Here is a 27595-nt window from a genome sequence, read left to right on the forward strand (position 1 = left end):
ATCATGCCCAGAAGAGGAAGATGCAGTCGTATAGAGATCTGCTGAGTAGCTGAGTCAGGGCTAGCACGATCCCCTAACTTCCAGATTTTTTCTATCTTTCCTTCCTAAGCACTCCTCTGACTCAGAAGAAAGTCAGAGATTGAGCTGGAAACACAGAAACCCATTTCTGAGGTTGGATAAGCTGATGTGAAAAAAAATGAGGTTGTTAAAATCAATATGATTCATCTGAATTGCACAAAACTAGGCCTATCACTCCATGCATTTCTACCTCAAAACATCAAGACCACACAGCCAACCCTTGGGGACTAGAGGAGTGTGTACCTTGCTTGCAATAACTACTTGTTTGTCCATTATTCCTCAAATGAAACCTAGATAAAATAACAAGCGTCAATTTGGAGGGGCAGGGATGGTATGGCCAACTCACATAGTTTTTTTTTTTTAAGATTTTATTTATTTATTTGACAGAAAGAGAGATAGCAAGAGCAGGAACACAAGCAGGGGGAGTGGGAGAGGGAGAAGCAGGCTTCCTGCCGAGCAGGGAGCCCGATGTGGGACTCGATCCCAGGACCCTGGGATCATGACCTGAGCCGAAGGCAGACGCTTAACGACTGAGCCACCCAGGCGCCCCTCACATAGTTTTTAATATAAGAAAATATCATGCCTCTTCATGTCCAAATTTAGCCATCTAAAAAAAAAAAATAGATAGCAAGTCAAGAGGCTCTAGGCAGTCCTTAGTTACTGGTTTCTTGAGAGCTGTATATAAACTTTACAGAGACTATGTAGACTGGCATAATCCACTGCTTCTCAAAGTGTATTATCAGTAGTACACAGATAATTTTAGGTAATATGCAGATTGATGCATTTTATTTTTACAACTAATATATTTTAATATGTATGTTAAGAAAAAATATAACCAACATACAGACCTAGCATTTCATAGACATTATTGCTTAGGACAAGTTCAAAAGCAAACAAACGTGAGTTGATATAAAGAAAAATATTAAATAAATGATAGTACCATTGACTGAGGTTTAGGAAATACTGCCATAATGTCTCATTCATAGCTGTGTCTGAATAAGAACCTAGATGGCCCTTGGCTTCTGCCACGGTGCTTTGTCCATTATGCTGAGTTTTAGAAGCCTCTGTGAGACACCAGCACCAGGCATCCAATATGGTACCTGTATTGACTGCTTGCCAGCCCACGGAGAACGGAGTCCTGGCTTGAATGACATACATGGTGATGGGGCTGTGGTTGTCAGGTCCAGATCTCCAGGAGAGCTGAGCGGTGGTATCTGTAATTTCATCTATGGTCACAGCCTCTGGGGGTCCCGGGGGACCTGTGAAAGAGCAAGACCCTCAGAAGTGGAGCAGTGCATTCCACATGTCCAAGCAAGTGATTGTATAAAATTGAATGCAATGCTGATCTATTCAACCATTTATTCACCCGCTTACAGATTCATCACTTGTCAATTCCTTTTTGAATGCCTATTGGGTGCCCAACATTCTTCTAGGTTCTGAAACTGCAGAGATGAACAAGACACAGACCCTTCTTTCTAGGGGCTCACTATATAATCAGAAAAAAATAATAGGTAAACAAAGAATCAAAATAGAATACTGGTTTCAAATGCTAGGAGAAAATAGTGGGATGCCACAAAAGCTCAAATTCATTAATTCATCTATCATATATTTACAGGTTTCTGGTATGGGTCAGGCAGTGTTATCTGTGGATAGAGTAGTGATAAATGAAGATGACAGTCTTTTGGAAATGGTCATTTCTAGCACTGAGAATGTGGATTTGAGCAGAACTGGCTTTGGAACTTTGATGGTCACAATGCTGCTCCATACATTCCCACTGCACTGTAATTAGTGACCCCACCCTTGCCCCACGTCATATGCAAACACACACTTCTATGCAAGGGAACCCCTGTGAAAATGGCCAGTGCTCAAGAGTCACAAGATTGTGGCTTCCTCAGTACAACTTCAGAACCGGGCTGGAGTCTAAAGACCCTCATTTGCAGTTTCTGAAAGTCATACCTGTATTTTTCCATTTATCTTCCTGATGTTCACTGTTTCTGCCCATGTATTTAAACCACAGAAATGAGAGGAAATCAGTTTTAAATGAAGGCTTGGAAATCATAAATAAACAGAGGATGGAAAGCAGTAGGCAAACAAACACAAAGTATCAACCCAAGCAAAGCTCCAGAGGTGTCTTAGATTCCAACAGGAAAATCTCTTACCAGGCAGTTAAATGCATTTGTAGCAAGATACAACTGACCACCTCAGGAGGGAAGGTGATTGTGAGGGAGACATGATAATCCTCATGTCCCAGAGAGAGGAATAAGGAGATATTCCTGGGAGGGCTTTGCTCAACCCCATATAGCGGTCAAGTGAAGTGCCATGCACTGCTGGGCCATGTCACCGGGCAGGGAAGAAAGACATCTAGCAGAGTGGTGAAAAGTTAAATGTAATTTCCTGAAGTAAGACTTTGTTCTGAGATTCACTCCTGTACCCTTCATAGGATGCCCTAAATTTCTCTTTCCTTTTTTAAAAATCATTTTTATAGACCCACAGGTGAAACTAAATTTATCTTCTCCCTCCTACTCCTGAATGAAAGGTCTGGAAATCTGTACACTGAAACTGATTAATTTTCCATGGTGACATTTCAGCATGCCAATCTAATGCCACCTGGATAGAGCTGTGGCAAACTTTGGTCTTTGCAACCCTGATTAACCAGATAAAGTCCAGAAGACTGCATCAACGTCTTTTTTCTTACTAGCTTTCTCATCCTAGATTCCCACCCCCAATCCCCATTTTAATGGATGCTCTTTTTTGATGGCCTTTAAAATCAAAGTACTATAAGTAGAAAAGTGTTCCCCTCTAAACTCCTCAAGGAACTAAATTGATAGAAATTATCTGAGCCCGCTGTGGGCAGCCGAGTAAAGGAAAATGAAGGGGTGGTATGAATTTGGCCACTGGCGGTAAAATGGTACTTTCATAACTTTGTTTGCTCTGTATGCTCCTGCCAATGACCACAGCAGTGTGTAGATAGGACCTCACAGAGCGTTTGCCAACTTTGTGTTGGGGAAGTTGGGTCCCTCTTTCAAAATGAGAAAATGAGCCAATGTTTATCCTCTGAACAAAATGTTCACATGCTTAGGGGCTCACAGATGTTTTGGTCAAGGCAACAGAAGAGGGAATGTTGGTGTGAGACCAGTGCCTCAGCTTCTCTGCTAGTGAAGAAGGGCCTTTCTACCTGCCCATAGCAGGCTATACACTAAATAAAGTAGGAATCAGAGAATCAAGGGGGCTGGAGCCAAGACTCAAAGCTTTACCAGTTTCAGATACAAAAATCTCTTACAGGGCAGTGAAATGCATTTCTGCATCCTCTCTGTAATATGCAGAAAAAGCTGCAAGGGCAGAGCTAGAGGAAATAAAACGAAATATTATGGTTTAAAATGGCATATTAATTTATTGGCTTTATTAACTGATTAGACCAGATTTTCTTTTAGACTGAGTTTGCAAATTCCTCTTGGTATTTAATGTTATTTTCTGTGAAATGAAGTATACAATATCATTTAAGAACTTCAGGTATTACTGATTTAAATATTTATTAGTCTAATTTATTGGTGTTTAAACTGCTGATCTGAACATTATCCTAATTAAATAGAGGATAAATTTTCGGCAACAGAGTTCTTTTGTCCCCAGGGAGAGAGCAGACCAGCACTCATGTATTTTAAAATGGAAATAGGGGGGAGGGGAAAGATGGCAGAGGAGTAGGGGACCCTATTTCAACTGGTCCCCGGAATTGAGCTGGATAACTACAAGACCACTCTGAGCACCCATGAAACCAGCCTAAGATGTAAGAAGATCTGGAGCTCTACAAACAGAATATCGCAGGCAGTTGGTTTTGAGGTATGAAACGGAGAGCGTGATCCTGAGGGCAGATACTGGAGGATAAACGGCGGCGGGAGGGTGCCTGGCTGTGAGGATCCTACACCACCGGTGAGTGACAGCCTCGCGCGCGGGCTGCGGACGGGGCACAGACTCGCAGACCAGTAGCGTCAGGAAAGGACTTTAGGGCAGCCCCCGGGGTGGAAAACCAGACCAGCGGGGTCGCGCGCACGCGAACCGCAGCCCCCCCCAACCCCCCGACAGAAACCAAAGAGATGGTCGCGTGCACGCAAACTGCAGCCTCCGAGACCGAGACCGAAACCGGTGCGCCAGGGTCCCGCCAGTGAACTGCAACCCCCGGGGTGGAAACCCCGAGCAGCGAAGTCACGCGCACGCGAACTGCAGTCCCCGGGACAGAACCCCAAGTGGCGGAGTTGCGTGCGTGTGTGAACAGGGAGTGGCTGGCGGTTTTAGAAGCACAAAGGGCAGAGACGTGCCCCGACCTGGAGGCAGGACTGGGAGCGCTGTGGAGGGGCGCACAACCCAGGATGCTGCAGTTTATAGCAGCACCGACAGAAACGGAGACAGTGTGGCCTGGAGAGCTCACTGAAGAACAGACTGAGGTCTCTCTGCTCTGAGGCAGAGGGTTGGAAATGGTCTCTTCCGCTCTGACTCGCGGAAGAGACGTGGAAAGCTGCCAGGGAAAGGCACCAGAGAACAAAAGCCCCAAAGACTGATTCCCACTGAGCCCATCCCCTGCCACGGGGCGCAGGGCAACTCCACCCAAACAGGGTTGCCTGAGTAACAGCCCGCAGGCCCCTCCTGCAGAAGACAGGCTGGGAAAACAAGAGGCCAGCAACCCCAAGGTCCCAAGAAAACAGGTGCATCTTGCTTGGGTTCTGGTCAATAATTTGGACTCTATACATTCCCTCAAACACCCATCAACAGAATGACTAGGAGGAGGAGCCCCCAAAACAGAAAAGACTCAGAGATTATGACTTATGCTGCAGATTTACAAATGGATGCAGATATAACCAAGATGTCGGAGCTGGAATTCAGGCTAGCAATTGTGAAGACAATGGCTAGAATGGAGAAATCAATTAATGGCAACATAGAGTCTCTAAGGGCAGAAATAAAAGGTGAATTGGCAGAACTTAAAAATGCTATCAATGAGATCCAATCCAATCTAGATAATCTAACAGCTAGGGTAACTGAGACAGAAGAGAGAATAAGCGATCTGGAAGACAGTATAATAGATAAAAAGGGAAAAGAGAAGGCCAGGGAAAAACAACTCAGAATCCATGAAAATAGAATCAGAGAAATAAGTGACACCATGAGGCGTTCCAATGTCAGAATCATTGGAATCCCGGAGGGAATGGAGAGAGAGAGAGGGCTAGAAGATGTATTTGAGCAAATCGTAGCTGAGAACTTCCCTAATCTGGGGAATGAAACAAACATTCGAGTCCTAGAGGCAGAAAGGACCCCTCCTAAGATCAAGGAAAACAGGCCAACACCCCGGCATGTAATAGTAAAACTTGCAAATCTTAGAACCAAGGAAACCATCTTAAGGGCAGTTAGGGGGAAGAGATTCCTTACGTACAGAGGGAGGAACATCAGAATAACGTCAGACCTATCCACAGAGACCTGGCAAGCCAGAAAGGCCTGGCAAGACATATTCAGAGTACTAAATGAGAAGAACATGCAGCCAAGAATACTTTATCCGGCAAGGCTGTCATTTAGAATGGATGGAGAGATGCAGAGCTTCCACGACCGGCAGAAGTTGAAAGAATATGTGACCACTAAGCCGGCCCTGCAAGAAATATTAAGGGGGGTTCTGTAAAAGGAGAAAGACCCCAAGAGTGATCTACAACAGAAATCTACAGGGACAATCTATAAAAACAACGTCTTCACAGGCAACATGATGACAATTCATATCTTTCAATAATCACTCTCAACGTGAATGGCCTAAACGCTCCCATAAAACGGCACAGGGTTGCAGATTGGATAAAAAGACAGGACCCATCCATATGCTGTCTACAAGAGACTCATTTTGAACCTAAAGATACATCCAGACTGAAAGTGAAGGGATGGAGATCCATCTTCCATGCCAGCGGACCTCAAAAGAAAGCTGGGGTAGCAATTCTTATATCAGACAAATTAGATTTTAAACTAAAGTCTGTAATAAGAGACACAGAAGGACACTATATCATTCTTAAAGGGTCTATCCAACAAGGAGATCTAACAATTGTAAATATCTATGCCCCCAACATGGGAGCAGCAAACTACATAAGCCAACTGTTAACCAAAATAAAGAGTCATATTGATAACAATACGTTAATTGTAGGAGACCTCAATACTCCACTCTCAACAATGCACAGATCATCTAAGCAGAAAATCAACAAGGAAACAAGAGCTTTGAATGATACATTGGGCCAGATGGACCTCATAGATATATATAGAACATTCCACCCGAAAACAACAGAATACTCATTCTTCTCGAGCGCACATGGAACTTTCTCCAAAATAGACCATATACTGGGTCACAAATCAGGTCTCAACTGATACCAAAAGATTGAGATTATTCCCTGAATATTCTCAGACCATAATGCTCTAAAACTGGAACTCAAACACAAGAAAAAATTTGGCAGAAATTCAAACACTTGGAAGCTAAAGACCACTCTGCTCAAGAATGTTTGGGTCAACCAAGAAATCAAAGAACTTAAACAATTCATGGAAATCAATGAGAACAAAAACACATTGGTCCAAAACCTATGGGATACTGCAAAGGCGGTCCTAAGGGGGAAATACATAGCCATCCAAGCCTCACTCAAAAAAACGGAAAAATCCCGAATTCACCAACTAACTCTACACCTTAAAGAACTAGAGAAAAAGCAACAAATGACGCCTAAGCCACGCATTAGAAGAGAAATAATTAAAATTAGAGCAGAAATCAATGAATTAGAAACCAGAAACACAGTAGATCAGATCAACGAAACTAGAAGTTGGTTCTTTGAAAGAATTAATAAGATTGATAAACCACTGGCCAGACTTATCCAAAAGAAGAAAGGACCCAAATTAATAAAATTATGAATGAAAGGGGAGAGATCACGACTAACACCAAGGAAATAGAAGCAATTATTAGAAATTATTATCAACAACTATACACCAATAAACTGAGCAATCTGGATGAAATGGAGGCCTTCCTGGAAACCTATAAGCTGCCAAGACTGAAACAGGAAGAAATTGACAACCTGAATAGGCCAATAACCAGTAACGAGATTGAAGCAGTGATAAAAACTTCCCAAAAAACAAGAGTCCAGGGCCTGATGGATCCCCTGGGGAATTCTACCAAACATTCAAAGAAGAAATAATACCTATTTTACTGAAGCTGTTTCAAAAAATAGAAACAGAAGGAAAACTTCCAAATTCATTCTATGAGGCCAGCATTACCTTAATCCCCAAACCAGGCAAAGACCCCATCAAAAAGGAGAATTTCAGACCAATATCCCTGATGAATATGGATCCCAAAATTCTCAACAAAATCCTAGCTAATAGGATCCAACAATACATTAAAAGGATCATCCACCACGACCAAGTGGGATTTATCCCTGGGATGCAAGGGTGGTTCAACATTCGCAAATCAATCAATGTGATAGAACACATTAATAAGAGGAGGGAGAAGAACCATATGGTCCTCTCAATAGATGCAGAAAAAGCACTTGACAAAATACAACATCCTTTCCTGATTAAAACTCTCCAGAGTATAGGGATAGAGGGAACATTCCTCAAGTTCATAAAATCCATCTATGAAAAACCCACAGCGAATATCATCCTCAATGGGGAAAAACTGAGAGCCTTTCCCTTAAGACCAGGAACACGTCAAGGGTGCCTGCTCTCACCACTGTTGTTCAACATAGCACTAGAAGTCCTAGCAACAGCAATCAGACAACAAAAAGAAATGAAAGTATTCAAATTGGCAAAGAAGAAGTCAAACTCTCTCTTTTCGCAGATGACATGATACTTTATGTGGAAAACCCAAAAGACTCCACCCCCAAATTACTAGAACTCATCCAGCAATTCAGTAATGTGGCAGGATACAAAATCAATGCACAGAAATCAGTTGCTTTCTTATACACTCACAACGCAACTGTAGAAAGAGAAATTAAACGATTCCATTTACAATGGCACCAAAAACCATAAGATACCTCGGAATAAACCTAACCAAAGAGGTAAAGGATCTATACTCTAGGACTACAAAACACTCATGAAAGAAATTGAAGAAGACACAATGCTCCATGGATCGGAAGAATAAACATTGTTAAAATGTCTATGCTACCCAGAGCAATCTATACCTTCAATGCCATCCCGATCAAAATTCCAATGACATTTTTCAAAGTTCTGGAACAAACAATCCTAAAATTTGTATGGAATCAGAAAAGACCCAGAATAGCCAAGGAGATGTTGAAAAAGAAAAACAAAGCTGGGGGCATCACGTTGCCCGATTTCAAGCTATATTACCAATCAGTGATCACCAAGACAGCATGGTACTGGCACAAAAACAGACATACAGACTAATGGAACAGAATAGAGAACCCAGATATGGACCCTCAACTCTATGGTCAAATAATCTTTGACAAAGCAGGAAAAAACATGCAATGGAAAAAAGACAGTCTTTTCAATAAATGGTGCTAGGAAAATTGGACAGCCACATGCAGAAGAATGAAACTCGACCATTCTCTAACACCACTCACAAAGATAAACTCAAAGTGGATGAAAGACCTCAATGTGAGACAGGAATCCATCAAAATCCTAGAGAACATAGGCAGTAACCTCTTTGACATTGGCCACAGCAACTTCTTTCAAGATACATCTCCAAAAGCTAGTGAAACAAAAGCAAAAATGAACTTTTGGGACTTCATCAAGATAAAAAGCTTCTGCACAGCAAAGGAAACAGTCAACAAAACAAAGAGGCAACCCACAGAATGGGAGAAGATATTTGCAAATGACACTACAGATAAAGGGCTGGTATCCAAAATCTATAAAGAACTTCTCAAACTCAACATCCAAAAAACAAATAATCAAGTCAAAAAGTGGGCAGAAGAGATGAACAGACACTTCTCTGAAGAAGACATACAAATGGCTAACAAACACATGAAAAAATGTTCATCATCATTAGCCATCAGGGAAATCCAAATCAAAACCACACTGAGATACCACCTTACACCAGTTAGAATGGCCAAAATGGACAGGGAAAGAAACAACAAATGTTGGAGAGGTTGTGGAGAAAGGGGAACCCTCTTACACTGTTGGTGGGAATGCAAGTTGGTACAGCCACTTTGGAAAACAGTGTGGAGGTTCCTCAAAAATTTAAATGACCCAGCAATTGCACTACTGCATATTTACCCCAAAGACACAGATGTAGTGAAAAGAAGGGCCATATGCACCCCAATGTTCATAGCAGCAATGTCCGCATAGCCAAACCGTGGAAAGAGCCGCAATGCCCTTCAACAGATGAATGGATAAAGAAGATGTGGTCCATATATACAATGGAATATTACTCAGCCATCAGAAAAGATGAATACCCAACTTTTACATCAACATGGACGGGACTGGAGGAGATTATGCTAAGCGAAATAAGTCAAGCAGAGAAAGTCAATTATCATATGGTTTCACTTATTTGTGGAACATAAGGAATAACATGGAGGACATATGGAGAAGGAAGGGAAAAATGGGGGGGGGGGGGAATTGGAGGAGAGATGAACCATGAGAGACTATGGACCTGAGAAACAAACAGGGTTCTAGAGGGGAGGGGGGAGGGGGGATTGGTTAGCCCAGTGATGGGTGTTAAGGAGGGCACATACTGCATGGAGCACTGGGTGTTATACGAAAACAATGGATCATGGATCACTACATCAAAAACTAATGATGTATTGTATGGTGACTAACATAATATAATAAAATTAAAAACTACAAAAAAAAAGAAAGAGAAAAAAATTAATTTTATCATTGGTTCAGTAATATGGAATTATTTGATACTAAGTAAAGATAAAATACACAAGTTTGTAATTACAAATGTACTTAGTAAAGCAAAAACACAGCATTCTTAATTAGTAAAAGAAAAATCAATGGAACAATAAAAACAGAACTATTACCAAAAAAATAAAAAATAAAAAAAATAAAATGGAAATAAACACGTTTCCATAAGTTATTCAATGGGTAGCTCAACCCAGGTTGAAAGTTTTTTTCTCTTATCTGGCTCTTATCTGTAGTGTTATCTGTACTGTAGTGTTACTGAAAGGTTTTTGTAGGCAATTTATAGAGGAATGAAGACAGGGATGGAAAAGCTATTTTTCTTTAACCTCTCTTGACAATGAGTTTAAGTTGCTAACTCCCACACATCTCCCCCCTCAGGTTCTGCCTAGAGGTTACGGCAACACGTCTGTTGCTTCCAATAATACCTTATTCTCCCTGAACTCAGATTTACCCTGCCTCCACACCTGATTTCCGCTGGAGTTTTGTATTCTTGCACTCAAGGTTCTGCTGGCCGAAGATTCCGAACCACCAATGGTTAGGGTTCAGAGGAAGGAGGTGCTAGCCAAGAGATTATTTGGATGTTCTGATTTGGCTTCACTTTCAACACTTTAGAAAAGTCCTGAGCATGAGTCCGTTTGATTCTGGTACGTCCACTGGTTCCCCAAAATTTTAATTTCAATATAAAAATATTTGTTAAAACTCCATTTACTGTTGCTTTATAAACTGGTTCCATGGGACTCAGCCAGGGCCTTTGGGGCCATTAGGCTGAAGCTAGGCCACGTGGGTAGGACTCAAGAAAACCTCACAAATGTCAGTTTGTAGGCTGATTTACTACATCCCAGGCAGGCAGGAAGTGGTTTCCCTCTAAAGCCATATTTTAAGAACTGGAGAGAACTATTAACTTTAGGGGAAAAAAGGGAACTGGGAAAAACTGGTGATTTTTCTGAAGCCACGGTTCTATCAGTGCCCTAAGTCACTAATTTGGCTTAGCCCAGATAAAACATCAAAAAGTGCAGTCTGATCCTTCTGTAAACTATTTGCTTTTGTTAATCCAAAATTATTCTAGAAGGTCCTATCAACCCCAACAGCCATACATCGGGGCACTCGGGGCACTCACAGGAGTTATTTTCAGTACGGAGTAACCGGATTTGCTCTGCACTTTCTGGTGATCCCCACCGCCCCCCCCCCCCCCCCCCCATGAGAAAGAGATACACACAGAACTTCTGTGGGCTGTTAACCACTGTTTACAATGTTTAGCTTTTATCTGACTTTCCCCGTAATTCTAAGCCGTAGAGGTTTTTAGAAATCTGTGCAGGAGTAGATATCACAAAAGTATTCCAAGAACAGAACCCAACACTCCCATACCTCTTACAATCAGGTCTGCAGCAGCAGAGAGCTTGTCTACACTTGTTTGGACCATGCAGACGTATTTCCCAGCATGCTTCAGCTGGATGTTTCGGATCATCAAATCACCAGCTGAATCCTGCTGATAAAGTAGGGGAAAGTGGTTACAATTACTTTTTAATGAGCTCTAAATATCATTATCACATGAAGGACACTGTGACTAATGGATTTATTTTACACTGGCTGATGAAAACATTAGTGATGCAAGCCATGGCCTATTAAAAATATGTGAACCTGCCTAGGAGATAAGAACACCAACACTTTCAGAACACACCTTGGACAAGACCTCGGGTGTCTGGCTTCTCTGGGTCTCCAGAGCAGGTTGCCACCCAGGTCGGAAGCACTTAAACTTACTTAAGGTGATTCTTGATCTAGTCCTGGGGGTTTTTTCAGATATGCCCTCAACCTGCAGCCTTCACTGGCATTCCAATACTTTGGAACTCTATATTTGGAAAGGGGAGGCAGGCCCACATTTGGAGGCATCTGCATTTTCCTGCGCAACTCTGTCTTACAGCCAGCATTTTGATTGCTCCCAGGTTTGAATTAATAGAGTATGAGGACCACACTCTCCAAGGAAATCTAGCATCACCTAGTGTGGAATGCTGCTAATTTGTTTTTGAAATGCCAAATGCAAGTTTGATTAGCAGATGCATGGGACTGATTACATCCCAGTATGGACTTCTATGTGCCCTAGAAATATTCCTACATGTTCACCAGCATGGTACTTTTAATAAATATGAGACGATGCCTCTACAGTTTATCACAACTAAAGAACATGGCTACACCTTGGAGTTTCATTGTTTCAGGCTCTGTTCATCAAAAGCTTGGATAACAGGTGGCTTGCGTATAAGTGCTCCCTAGAGGTCAGATTCAGGAAGCTATGCTTACTTCAAACCCCACAACAGATGATAAGATAACATAGGTTATGTTGGCCCTGTTGCTATTCTTCCAAATGACAATAATGTTGGATAATGCTTAACAGTATTTAAATATGGGAGCCATATATTAAAGCTAAATACTCACATGTTCTATAAGGTAGGTGCTCCTGTTATCCTTACTTTACAGGTGAAGAAACTCAAGCACAAAGAGGTTGTATGACTTGCCTAAAAATCACTTAGCTAATAAATGGCAGAGCCAGGATGTGAATCCACAAAGTCAGGCCATTCTACCATCTGGAAAGACCTTATTCTCAATCTAATTTAATGTGTACTTAATTCCCTTTGTTTTAGAGCAATATATCACAAATCCATCCGGGACAATGGAAAACCTGGAACTGCCAATAGTTGTAAATAAGTTTAGAAGAGAGGCTCAAGCATTCAGTGAAGGGAGAGCTGATGTTTAGGTACTCAGTTGTCTTGGGCTGATCCCTGCTGTGAGATTTCATGTAAGTCTCTGGGTCTTAGTTAACTGACCTGTGAAAGAAGGATGCATTGTCCACTGCGTGAGGTTGTGAGAATCAAATGAGACTGTATGTGTACGTGAAATCCTGAAAACTGGGAAGCACAGAGTTAATTTAAATTGGTATTATTGATGACCACAAGTATCAGGTCAAAAATATTAAATCTAACTCAAGGAGAGCTGTGATTTTTATTTATTTATTTATTTTTACCAGGAAGCTGTTTTATTTATAACACTTGGGTTCTCATTCAGATTCTGTTTACTAATCAAGTCTTATAATTGCTCAGTAAAATAGGATAATAATTGCTACCCTATTCTGCAGGCTTTCTGTGAGGATTAAAGAGCTGATAGACATGAAAGTGCTTGATAAATGATTAGGCGCTTTGCAAATATAAAGGATCATCACCATCATAATTAATACTTCTTTACCTAAGACATTCATGTGGTTAGGACTCTTGAGTATAGGTTTAAACAAAAAAATATGCCTCACAAGGAGGTATGTGCGGGGAAGGTGGAAAGCCGTGTTTGTTTTAAAGAAATGGGTATACTATGTCGATTATCCATTTCATTCACCAAGGGATTAAAGTCAGAATAAACCAGTTGTAGCCTGGAAATTTCAGAGTACAACAATGTATTAACAGAATGTGCTGTCTTTATTTACAGATTTGGATCACAGTTGTGTTTTTAAAGTGAAACTGAAACAAAGAAAAAAATAAAGTCAGGATTGAAGTAAGAGTCTCACAGAAGGAGACCACAATCAACTTTCTTTTTTCCTTTGAAGTCATCCAGATGAAACAGTTTACTGAGATCTACATTCGTGTTCCTACCAAAGTGAACAAAACAGTACCAGCTTATTTTTTCTTGTTGTGGTCTGTTCTGTTCCTGACAGAGCACTTGGAGGCCATCAAAGGACAAGGGAATAACAGCTTTTCTGAAAATTGCAACAGGTTGGTTCTACCAAGCATCCCTTCCACCATGCTGACCCAGGAAGCAGAAACTGAAATGGCTTGCAGCATTGCTTCCTTCCCTCTTCTGCTGTCAAGTTCTACTGCCATAGACATTAAAGATCCTGGGGGCTAATACACCGATTTCTCACAATTTGTAGTGCTGTCCTGAATTTTGCACTTCTTAGCAATAACTGATGGGTATTAGCAAGAGTTTCACAGAAGAGACGAGCTTTTCCCATATGAGATGCTAATGGCTGTGATTCCACAGACAGAGCTCTCTACAAAAGGTGGTCATTAGTGCTTGACTCCATTAGGGGTGTCCCCACCTGTGCCTCAGCCAGTCCAGCATAAAATCCACATCTGACTGATAGGGCATCTATTTTGATCGGTCAGGCAACTGTTCTAATTGGTTGGTGACTGTGCCATTCTGGGAGATAATATTTTTAATATCTCTCCTGGCCAAGACATTGGTCTTAGCATGAAAACTAATATTCTGCTTAATCTATGAAGGTTTTCTCAATTTATACTTTCCTGTTATTAAAATCCATGTTATTCTTCCTTCAATTAGCACAACTATTAAAATTTATCAAGTACTACTTTTGTGGAAGGCATTAGGTTATGCACTTTTCTAGACCTGAAGGTATTTAATATCTTCAATGCCCTTGTGAAATTAATATCTCTCCCACTTGGTGATTAAGCTGAATCATATCAAAGAAGTCCAGAATACTTAATATTGGCAATTTCATCCAGGCTTTCTCAACCAGGATTCCAAGAGTGAATCCCTCGTGACCCAAGGCATCCACTGATGTAATAAACTAACTTCTCTCCTATGTATCTAAAATATTACCAGTTATATATGATCTTTGGAAAAATTGAGAAAATGTTCAGATTATTCTTGGTGTTCCGTGAGAGACATCATTTGAGAAAGGCAGCAAGAATGTAATTAACAGAATAGTATTATAGTTGAGTGGAAAACAGGCCCTCAACATATCATACAGATAATTTTATAAGCTTTAGCCCACTTATTCTCAACATAAGGGGGAGGGGAGGCAAAATGAAGAGGACAAATTAGATTCCTATGGCAGAGGAATTGGGAGGGCTTTTTTCAAGTCATAGCCTCATTTTTATTTTCTTCTGTCTTTGGTTGGACCCTTCCATGAGCATGGCAGCCAGAGTGAATCTTTATTACTAATGGGAATGTACGGCAGTATTAGGGTAAAAAAAATTTTTTTGAGAACAATTGTGATAGATACAGATTGTTTCCAGATTTAACCTCATCTTGGTGTGTATTCAATGGTAATATGTATTTTTATGGAAAGGAAGGCATTATGAAAATTCAAACATTTGAATTCAAAATTACCTGGAGATATTAAATACCCTGATCAGACTTTCAGATTCAAGAAAGAGAGCCCTAATGTCACAGTGAGACTTCTATAAGAGCCAAGCAGAGTTTAATCAGCAGCCTAAAACCACATGAGTAAACTGTCCTTAAGATATTTTCTTAATCATGTGCTATGATATATGGTATTGCGTGGAGCACAGAGCCAGGGATTTGAAGTTTTTTTTTTTTTTTTTTAAGATTTTATTTATTTATTTGACAGACAGAGACATAGTGAGAAAGGGAACACAAGCAGGCCTCCCGCTGAGCCGGGAGCCCAATGTGGGGCTCGATGCGGGGCTCCATCCCAGGGTCCTGGGATCATGTCCTGGGCCCAAGGCAGATGCTTAACGACTGAGCCACCTAGGCGCCCCCAGGGATTTGAAGTTTAAAGCTGAGTTCCACAGTTTAGGGCTTTGAGGCCAAGGTAGACCATACATTTCCCCCCGAGCTCTAGTTTCCTGATTCATACATAGTTCGGAATAACTAGCCTATAGCATTGTTGTGGGGATGCAGAGGACTGTCATCTAGGGTTACTCAGTAAGTGGGGCCGCACTGATCAGGCAAAAAGGAGCAGGAATTAACCAAGAATTTCTTAAAATCAGGTGTTGGAACAAGATCAAGAATAACCTTATATTTCGTTTCAAGTTAGTCTAAACAAGTTGAGTCACTTTGCAGAAGTTCAGTGCATACTCAATTTCCTATAGACAGTTTGATATTAATACTTACCCCTCCAACTCTTTCAAAGTGGTCCCCATCTTTGTCAAAATCTATCAGGTGTCCATTAAATGACCAAGTAAACACGATGTCTAGCGAGTGATCATGTGTTACCTGGCAAGGCAGAACAATACTTTCTCCAACAGTGACATCCATGCTGGAAGGGGGTACCATCACCCTTGTTGGATCTGTGGGTGAAAACAAAGGCAAATCATTAACAAAGCCTGTGAGCTTGTGTGGAAGTAAAACGTAGAATCCAAAAGCAGGATGAAATACTAAGTAGTTTTGCTTTATTTTTTCTTAGGCTGTGACCAGTAAACCTCAGTCATCTGGGAAGCTGAGCTTCAGGCCAGGAGGTCATTTTTAATATGAAAAGATGAAAACACTCATTATGTGAATCTTCACAGAGCAACAAAACTCAGCTGGGGAGCACTGAGGTTAGATCTCTGAAGACACTAATGGAAGGGCCTACTTCTGACAGCCTGCTTGGAAACTGCCTCTTTAAAAAGGTTTTCATATCTCCCCAGTGTCACTAGAAAGCAGTAATTCAGCTGAATACTAACAGGAGAAATCCATGTTAATTTGAAGTTTGTTTGGCTCCCCCCTACCTTATTATAAAAGTGATAAATGTTTAGCATGGGAAGTTTAGGAAATTTAAGAAAGTTAAAAGAAGAGACCAAAAAACAAACAAAACAAAACAAAACAAATCCTACTTACTCTCCTTACTGTCCAGATAAAATGTCTTTTTTCATTTTGATGTAATTTCCCTCTGTCTTTTTGGTTTATAGTTTTTCAAGTTGTTTTGTTTTGCATTCTTATAACATGATACACATGATTTTCCTTTTTTCTCTAGTTAATATAATACAGGTTTATATCTTTATCTACATATTTTTATAATCTGCATAATGTACTATTAAGTTTATAGTCTCAACCATTTTGAAACTAAGACATTTTAGCAAATTTTTATAAATATAATATAAAAATGCTGTAATGAACTCATTGACAAAATTATATATATTTGCATATTACATCTTTAAAATAAGTACTAATTCGCTTTTAAATTCACCCTTTACATTATGATTTTAATTGAAAAGGAAATGGGCTTGTTTAGCTGAGACAGTTTATAAACCCTAATCCTACATTGACGTGCCGATGATCTTTTATTTTTTCACTGCAATATGATTTCATAAAATGTTGTCAGAATACAACGGTGAAAAGAAATTTGAGTTAAATATAAAGGTCATATAAATACCTAAAGAATGAAATTCTGAATTCAGCCATATTCCAGAAATTTCTCTGCACTAAACCAAATCAAACAAAACCAACTAAACAAACCATAACAAAGAAGACAAATCAAAAGCAAACAAAACAATGAAAGAACATTGATTAATACCCTTCTATACTCACAGGATTATATTTCAGGCTGTGGGGTATATAAATATTTATTAAGTGTATCTCCTCGATTAAAATCTCAGTTGGAAATTTTGAAATGATGTCTCATAGGACATGTCTGATGGGTCTTACTTTCCAGCAATGCATACAAAAACCTCCTCTTTAAAGAGAGTATTTAAAAGAGTTTTTCTGCCCTTTTAACCAACTATGGAAAGCACACATTTCAAGTCATTAGAAAAGGAAAGTCTGTGTCCATAAACAGATTATCAGCTTGGAGTGAAATATACTTTTGCTGTTTTCCAAAACTAGGAAAAGATCATAAATGGACTGCTTGTGCTTTCACTCATTGCCGTATGAGTGAAGTTCATGAAAAGAGAAGGTAAAAACAGGTATTTTCAGCTAAGAGATGATGGGAGGGAAAATCCTTTATTTTAAAACCTGAGGCTTTTACAAGTCATATAATCAAAATTTGCTCTAGTGATTCACTGATCTGCAGGTATAGATACAGATTGAGATTTTTTTTTTTTAAATGAGGGAAGGAATTGAGAACAAAGCACTTTAGAATAATTTTTGCTTTTAAAATTTAAATTTTCCTCATCTATAGAATGAAGACTGGAACGAATTATTCCTGGCCAAAATCATATGTGTGTATGGTTTTTACTCAGTGAGATGTTGCCTAATTCTCCTTTAACTACCTGTGTACTGATTTCACAATTTAGATTCTTATCTTAAAGAACATTCATTTGTTGATTTATCCACCAAGCGTGTAGTGTGTGTTGCATGGATCACAGTGCCTTGGTAGCCAAAGAGATATAAAAGAGAATGAGGGAATGAAAACATTCATAATAACTAGCTGAGCCCCTTACATTCCAGACACTGTGTTAAAACTTTACATTTATTCTTAACAAATAGGTATTATTATCATCTCTACCTAATGGATGAGGGAAACTGATGCCTAAGAGTGTTTAAAAGGAACTATCTGCTGTGCTGAGCTGCATCCTTTCATTTAGCTGAAAACATGATATCCATTCACAAATCATCCAGAGACCAAGTCTAAGGGCATAATATAGCAATTTGTACTCTTGCTTATATACAGTCCACTTAAGATATTTAAATGCAGAAGAAATTCAGAGAAGGCCGTGGGGTGAAGACAGTTTCAGAGGGTTTCACTGCAAGAGTAATGAAGTTACTGCCTTAAAAAGGTAAAAAGTAGCGATGACTTCATGCATAAAATGCTGGCTCTAGCTCTAAGCCTACACATCAAACTCCTGAGAGCAGAGTCAAATGTCCAGGCTCAAGTCCTTAAAAATGTCTTGGCTTCCTATCTCCTGACAACTTTTGGGTGAGCAGCAAGGAGTTGGCACATATTCCAAAGCCTGGAGTCATTTGCAATTCTGGCTCACATTTTTTTTTTTTTGTTTGTTTGTTTTAAAGATTTTATTTACTTGAGAGAGAGAGAATGAGAGAGACAGAACACATGAGAGGGGATAGGGTCAGAGGACGAAGCAGACTCCCCGCCGAGCAGGGAGCCCGATGCGGGCATCCATCCCGGGACTCCAGGATCATGACCTGAGCCGAAGGCAGTCGCTTAACCAACTGAGCCACCCAGGCACCCCTGGCTCACATTTTTAATTGACATTTGTTTCCTGAAGAAATGTTCATTCCTTTATGCACATGTAGGGAGTGGGGACAGATCTTATTATTAGTGAACTCAGTTGCCTGTTAACCAAGAACTGGAGAAGTTCCCTAAATCAAGGATTATGCTGGTCCGGTCTGTGCTGACAGCTGCTAATTCATGAATTTAGCACTTATCACCGATTCCTGTTCTGAGCTCCGAGGGAGCAAGAATCAAGGCAAGGCAAGTCATGCAGGATACACACACCAGAGAGGTCTCCTTGGGACTAGAGAAGATTAAACTAAAGAGGTTGAAACCTCATTATCTACTTGGTTTTCTCAAATTGCATGCCTGTTCAGTACTCCTGTTTTCTGTGTTGTGAATTCTGATGCTTTTTATTTGATTAATTTCCTTAAATTTGAATACAAACGCTGTACACAAATAAACAGATGGCTTCTTCAAAACAAAACTGTCTCCCCTCCTTGGGTTTTAATTCATCAAGATCAGGAAGAACCTATATTTACGACTTCTGTTCTGAAGAGTCACTCCAGCTATTGTTCTGTGCATAGAACTCTCAAAGGCAATTAGGACTCGAGATGTGAATTGATGTCTGGATTTGGATGTAATTAAATACCAACAATAAATATGATCAACGACATCCCTAAACTTTTCTGCTTGTGGTTGGTTCATCCTGCAGAGAATGATAAAATCAGAACTCCAGAGGACTGATGTTTAAAATGTATATATTTGGGGCGCCTGGGTGGCTCAGTCGGTTGGGCGACTGCCTTCGGCTCCGGTCGTGATCCTGGAGTCCCGGGATCGAGTCCCGCATCGGGCTCCCTGCTTGGCGGGGAGTCTGCTTCTCCTTCTGATCCTCTTCCCTCTCGTGCTCTCTGTCTCTCATTCTCTCTCTCAAATGAATAAATAAAATCTTTAAAAAAAAATAAAATAAAATGTATATATTTACCAAGTGTTTAACCCTCCTAGAATAAAATAAAAAAAATACTCATGTTCTACATTGTTTCCTATAATAGATAGAGGATAGAAAGTACACTAAGTGCTTTGTTCTCGAGAGCAGGACAACTATGAGAGAGAGAGAGAGAAAATTATTAACAACTCTGTTAACGATTAGGTCAACAATTTGATGCATAAATTACAATACTTATTATCCAAGTTATATTATCTTCTGACTTTCCCTATTGGTGGAAAAGCTTTCTGATCTAGGGCTTTTATTATCTATAAAAACAAGTACCTGTGGGTTCACAGGACAAGAATTCTATTTTGATTTTGCTTTCCCTATACAATACCAACCCTTCCTTTTAGTTGGTAAATACTTTCACTCACAGTGCCAAGGTATTCACTCGGTAACTATCAGGAAAGTACTTAATGTGTGTCTCATTGCTCTTCGTTTACAGAAAGTATGCATCTCCTTTTGTTAGTGACTTTCTTTACTGTAATGGTTTTGATGATGCCTTTGAGTCAGGTTGTGTCTTCTTTTTTATATTAATTTTTATAGATGGAACTTTAAAAATGGGATTCTTCAAAAACAGGAGCTAGTCAAAGAGCTGACAGCTCACCTGAAATGGCGCAAGGGGGAGTGGTCAGAGAACTATTTTTAATAGTAGTTAAATGCCACAACAAAGATGGTGGTTTAATTTTCACAAAAACCTGGAGGTAGCATCCTAGAGATGAATTTCCACTCTCTGCATTGGTCCCATTTTTTGAATAAAAATAAAACCTGTGTTGGATGAACTATATCTACCAATTTTGCATAAAACACACATAAAAGGAATACCCTAAATATGAGATGAAATTCAACTTCCACAGTGATTTTAAGCTGGACCAATTCTTTCATTTAGTATGAAATGTAATAGGGATAAAGGTAAAAGACTACACTTAAAAAAAACAGCTACGAAGGTACAGGCTAGAAGAAGACTGTATTGGCAGCTCACGTGGAAAAGACTTGAACATCTCAGTGTCAGCAGGGTTTGTGAAGTTGCCCCAAAAGCTAATGCAATCTTAAGTTGAACAGATAGCGTGTGGTATTTCGTCTTAGGTAAAAATCCCATTGTATTTTGCATTAATGAGACCACAGCTTGGCTAGGAACATCTTTTGGATTCACTGGCAAATTAGTGCACCTAGGTTAGTGAAGCACATAACAAATCTGTAATGGCTAAAATAACTGAAAATGTTTGACATAAGAAAGAGAAATTATAGGAGACACAAGAGTGGTCTTCAAATATGTGAAGGGTTTATAGGCAGAAGATTAATTAAACTTACTTCGTGTCACCCAAAGTACAAGGTACAAAGAAGTGTATTTTGGCTCTGTATAAGAGAGAACTTTCCAATAATTTGACCTTTTCAACAGGGAAATGCGCTGCCTCAGGAGAATGTGAATCACCTATTCAAAAAGTATTCAAGCAGAGGTGGGCACCATCAGAGAAGGTAAGTCAGGTTACACTGAAGGCCAGCCAGGCTGGATAAAGCCTATTATCCCTCTGAAGACTGATGCTTCCCTGACCACCCTCCTCACTGGTAATCTTTTCCTTTAGTGAAAGCTTGTTCTCTTTCTTCAACATTAAGCCTGAGTATTGTCACGGACTATCATTTACATATATCCAGTTTCTCCCCTATGACCAGGTTCCTGGGAGTCAGTGACCAGATCTTACACTTTTATAATCCCTGGTGCCTAGCTCTGTACCTACTCATGAGAGGTGGTTAAGGATAAGTTGATGACAATCTGTGAATGGTGGTATTGGTTAATGCTAGAAATAAGACCCTGAACCTTAAAAGTGTTGTAGATTGGGAAGGTATTGTGTTATATTTCTTATTATTTACCCAGTAGAACATAACAAAGGAGCCACCTAAGGGTTCACTCACTGTGTAAATTCTGGTTCTTCTTCTGTGTTCATTACTGACACATTAAGGATTTATTTTTTTCTTGCTTTAAAAGAGCAACTTATTTTATTTTTTAATTTTTTAAAGATTTTATTTATTCATTTGAGACACAGAGATACAGAGAGAGAGAGAGTGAGAGAGAGCACAAGCAGGGAGAGAAGCAGAGGGAGAGGGGGAAGCAGACCTCCCGCCGAGCCAAGAGCCTGATGCGGGGCTCAATCCCAGGACCCCAGGATCATGACCCCAGACGAAGGCAGATGCCCAACCATCTGAGCCACCCAGGCGCCCCAAGAGCAATTTATTTTAAAAATAATTTCAAACTTACAGAAAAGTTGCCAGGAATGTACAAAGAATTCTTTCACCTTCACACAGACCCCTCCATTGTTAATATTTTACTGCATTTGCTTCTTTCGTTCTTGCATATAATGAAGATATGTAATAAATAAACATATTATCTATGTATTATGTATTTATCTATAATATATATTATCTATATATTATATATTTATCTATAATAAATAAACAAACATGATATTATCTATAATACATAATATCTACTCATTATCATTAGACTTTTTCTGAACCTTTTGAGAGCAACTGTAGACACGAGGTCTCATCACCCTTAAACATTCCAGCATGTATTTACGCAAACAAGGTCACTTTCCTAACAACCAGCACATGACCCTCCAAATAAAGAAATCAACCCTGGTATATCATCACTTGGCAATTCAGATCCCAATCAAAATTTGCTAACTTTCTCAGTCATGTCTCTTTATATTTTAGTCCAGGACCTTATCCAGGAAAACATGTTGAATTTATTTGTCATGCTGCTTCAGGATCCATCAAGTTAGACGATTTCTTTAGTCTTCCCCTACCTTTCAAATCCTTGACAGTTTTAAAGAGAATAGGCCTTACATTCTATAGGTTGACTCTCAACCTGGATTTGTCTGTCGTGCATTCTCTGCAGGAACAACACTGAAATGTTGTGGTGTATCTTCTAAGTGCATTGGATCAGGAGCTATGTGATGTGATGTGAACTCATCTTCACACTGACCCTGGTTAAAAACCATGGTTAAAAACCCTGATCACCTGGCCATGTTGGTGTCTGCATTGTTTCTTTACCTCATATTTAACATTTTCCCCCTTGTAAGTGATTAGAATTTTGTGAGGAGGTATTCTGAAATTACACCAATATTCTGACACTCATCACACCTCTACCCATCAGACTTAGGATCCATTCAATACTCCTGCCTGAAGCAACCACCCCTGTGATGACTGCTGAATGACAAGTCTGTTTCCATCATTCCTCTACATGTACTGGATGACATTTTCTTTTAAGGAAGAACTTTCCTCTCTCATTCATTCATTCATTCATTCATTCATTCATTCATTCCTCTATATACTCTTGGCCCAATGGGTTTTAATACATTACTATTGTTATTTATTTTGATGCTCAAATAGTCCCCATTTTGGCCAGTGGCAAACCTCTTAAACTGGCTCCTGTGTCCTTGTGACATTTTGCTCATTTGTTGAGTGTTCCTTACTGTCTGGCCCAGTAAGATGTTCAAGGCTCATCTTACACTTCGCTGTAGTCCTAGAATCAGCAATTTCTGCAGGGAGGACTGGTTATTTTTAGTGGATGATGGTTTTGAGAAATCAAGATGTGGACACCATGTGCTTATGATTCTAGGTCCCCTTAGCCAAAGAGCTAAGTGCATGCATATATATGCACACACATATGTATAATACACATAAATATACCTCTATAATTATCTCTAGATCTTGTCTTCAAAACATTTACTCATTTCAACTCAACACCCAAAAAACAAAAATCCAATTAAGAAATGGGCAGAAGAGATGAACAGGCATTTCTTTAAAGAAGGCATCGAGATGGCCAGTAGACACATGACAAGATGTTCAACATCACTCATCATCAGGGAAATGCAAATCAAAACTACAATAGGATATCACCCACACCTGTCAGAATGCTCAAATAAAAACACAAAAAACAACAAGTATTGGCGACCAAATTAAATCCAATAATATATTTTTAAAAAAATCATTCACCACGATCAAGTGGGATTTATTCGAGGGATGCAAGGGTGGTTTAATATTCACAAATCAATCAATGTGATACATCACATCAATAAGAGAAAGGAGGATAAAGGCCATATGATCATTTCAATAGATGCAGAAAAAGCATTTGACAAAGCACTATATCCATTCATGATAAAAACCCTCAACAAAGTAGGTTTAGAGGAAACATACCTCAACATAATTAAGGCCCCACTGCTAACATCATACTCAATGGTGAAAACCTGAATGCTTTCCCCCTGAGATCAGGAATAAGACAAGAATGTCCACTCTCACCACTTTTATTCAACATAGTACTGGAAGTCCTAGCCACAGTGATCAGACAATCAAAAAGAATAAAAGGCATCCAACTTGGTAAGGAAAAAGTAAAACTCTGACTATTTGCAGATGACATGATACTATATATAGAAAACCCTAAAGACTCTACCAAAAAACTACTGGAACTGATAAATGAATTCAATAAAGTCGCCGGACACAAAATCAATGTACAGAAGTCCATTGCATTTCTATACATTAATAAGGAAGCAATAGAAGGAAAAACTAAAAAAGCAATCTCATTTACAACTGCACCAAAAATAATAAAATACCTAGGAATAAGCCAACCAGGGAGGTAAAGACCTGTACTCTGAAAACTATAAAACACTGATGAAAGAAATTGAAGATGACACAAACAAATGGAAGGATATTCCATGGTCATGGATGGGAAGAACAAATACTGTTAAAATGTCCATATTACCCAAAGAAATCTACAGATTTAATGCAATCCTTATCAAAATACCCACAGTATTTTTCACAGAACTACAACAAACAGTCCCAATTTGTATGAAACCACCAAAGACCGCAAAGAGCCAAAACAATCTTGAAAAAGAAAAGCAAAGCTGGAGGTATGACAATTCCAGATTTCAAGTTATATTACAAAGCTGTAATAATCATAACAGTATAATATTGGCACAAAAATAGACACACTGATCAACAGAACAGGATAGAAAGCCCAGAAACAAACCCTTGATTATATGGTCAATTAATCTTTGACAAAAGAGTCAAGAATACACAATGGGAAAAGGTCTCTAAAAAATGGTGCTGGGAAAACTAAACAGCTACATGCAAAAGAACAAAACTGGACCAGTTTCTTACACCATATACAAAAATAATCTCAAAGTGAATTAAAGATATCAATGTAAGACCTGAAACCATAAAAATCCTAGAAGAGAGCATAGGCAGTCATTTCTTTTACATCTGCTGTAACAACATTTTTCTAGATACGTCTCCTGAGGCAAGGGAAATAAAAGCAACACTAAGCTATGGGGACTACATCAAAATAAAAAAGCTTCTGCACAGTGAAGGAAACAATCAATAAAACTGAAAGGCAACCTACTGAATGGGAGAAGGTATTTGCAAATGACATATCTGATAAAGGGTTAGGATTCAAAATATATAAAGAACTTATCAAACTCAGCACCCAAAAAACAACCCAGCTAAGAAATGAGCAGAAGACATGAACATACACCTCTCCGAAGAAGACATCCAGATGGCCAACAGACACATTAAAAGATGCTCGACATCACTCATCATCAAGGAAATGCAAATCAAAACTACAATGAGATATCACCTCACACCTGTCAAAATGACTAAAATCAAAACAAGAAACAACATGTGTTGGTGAGGATGTGGAAAAAAGGAACCCTAGTGCACTGATGGTGGGAATGCAAACTGGTGCAGCCACTATGGAAAACAGTATGGAGTTTCCTCAAAAAGTTAAAAATAGAGCTACCCTATGATTCAGCAATGGCACTATTGGGTATTTACTAAAAAAATACAAAAACACTAAATCAAAGGGATACATGCACCCCTATGTTTACTGCAGCATTATTTACTGTAGCCAAATTATGGAAGCAGCCCAAATCTCCACTGATAGATGAATGGATAAAGAAAATGTGGTAAACACACACACACACACACTGGAATATTATTCAGCCATAAAAAAGAATGAAATCTTGCCATTTGCAACAACATGGATGGAGCTAGAGAGAGATTTCACTTAATGCTAAGTGAAATAAGTCAGTCAGAGGAAGACAAATACCATAAGATTTCACTCATATGTGGAATTTAAGAAACAAAACAAATGGGGGCGCCTGGGTGGCTCAGTTGGTCGAGCATCTGACTCTTGATTCCGGCTCAGGTCATGATCTCAGTCGTGAGATCGAGCCCCGCATTGGTTCCTCGTTCAGTGGGGCATCTGCTTGGGATTCTTCTCTGCCTTTCCCCTGCCTCGCACACGCTCTCTCCCTCAAATAAATAAATACATGAATCTTTAAAAAAAAATAGAAACAAAACAAATGAACAAAGGAGAAAGAAAAAGAGAAAGACACAAACCAAGAAACAGACTGTTAACTATAGAGAACAAGCTGATGGAGTTTGTTCCAGAGGAGCAGTGCATGGGAGGATGGGTGAAATAGGTGAAAGGGTTTAAGAGTACACTTATCCTGATAAGCACTGAGTAATGTATAGGGTTGCTGAATCACTCTATTGTACACCTGAAACTAATATAAAACTGTATGTTAACTATACGGGATTCGAAATTAAAAAAATAAAAACAAAACAAAAAAATTTACTTATTTGCTTAATCAACTTATTTTTTGCTTAGTCTAACCAATCAACAACCTTGTCAACTGACGCCTCTGCCCACCACCTCTGCACCCACACTCAACTATCCCATGTCCTAGGATTCTGGGCCCATAGACCCACGCCTCACGACAGCTCTCCAACCCACCTTACTATCCTGTATCCTCAGCTACCTATGCAGACTCCAACATGCTGGGAAGGGAAGGGATGTAGGAAAGTAAGAGAATGGAATGGAAGGGAAGATGGGACTTAGATTGTTTTAATATTGAAAATGTAAAATCTAAAAATGAGTACACTGCAGAAAAACAAAATAAAAAAGATGTCCAACTCAAATTCCAGAGCATATGTTACTTAAAAATTAAAGGTTTATGCTACTACTTAGAAGATGAATAGATACAGGGAATGTATTACTTTACAAAAACTGAAACACCGAGCTTCCTCCTTTCACACCAGGGTGAAACTTTGAGTCAACACATTCATAAAACACCTAATATCAGGAACACAGCATTACTCCAATTATATTAAGCTTTTAGAGAATAATTTGTCATTAAATAGAAGAGATTAATATTCCAATTATTCTTTTCAGCTAGGTCATTAGGGTCTGCCTTTTAAAACAGCTACCAAGGGGCCCTGGGTGGCTCAGTCGTTAAGCGGCTGCCTTTGGCTCAGGTCGTGATCCTGGGGTCCTGGGATTGAGCCCCCATGTCGGGCTCCCTGCTCAGCAGGGAGCCTGCTTCTCCCTCTCTCACTCCCACTGCTTGTGTCCCTCTCTGGCTGTATCTCTCTGTCAAATAAACAAATAAAATCTTAAATAAATAAATAAATAAAACAGCTACCAAAACAAACAACCAACATAGTTTCCAGTTTGTCCACCCCCCCCCCCCCAGTTGCTTTTCAGCCATGAATCCCTTCTGTCAGGGAGTTAGGTGGGAAGTGGGGAGTGAGTAATGGAGTAGGTGAGGTTACCCTTGAGAAATCTATACTACTTAGCTACAAGTCTCTTCCAGATTGTTCTATTATTGCTACTTTTGAGGGTTTGAAATTCTTCTGTTTGTTGTACTTGCTGATTTTCTTTTAAGGTGACACTGTCTTTGTAATTTTGGTTTGGAAATTATATCTCACAAGGGAGTTTTTTTTCCTTCTCATGAGCAGTCTTCTCTGTTGTGTGGTTGTAAAGTCTTAAACTAGGTTACATGAGGAATTTG

At 39.5% G+C, this 27595-nt stretch overlaps 1 protein-coding gene across 1 annotated transcript in view; it reads right to left on the reverse strand.

The window, feature by feature from the left end:
• CNTN4 (contactin 4) overlaps positions 1-27595 on the reverse strand; it is a 308099-nt gene that overhangs the window by 15802 nt on the left and 264702 nt on the right. The window contains exons 12-14 of the mRNA XM_034997401.1: positions 15781-15956; positions 11290-11410; positions 1179-1337 (exon numbers count right to left, since the gene is read on the reverse strand). Of these exons, the coding sequence (XP_034853292.1) occupies positions 1179-1337; positions 11290-11410; positions 15781-15956 (456 nt within the window). The remainder of the gene's footprint in view (positions 1-1178; positions 1338-11289; positions 11411-15780; positions 15957-27595) is intronic.

This window comes from Mirounga leonina, unplaced genomic scaffold (assembly GCF_011800145.1).
Source record: "Mirounga leonina isolate KUSES-001 unplaced genomic scaffold, KU_Mleo_1.0 Mir_94, whole genome shotgun sequence".
Taxonomy (NCBI): Eukaryota; Metazoa; Chordata; class Mammalia; order Carnivora; family Phocidae; genus Mirounga; species Mirounga leonina.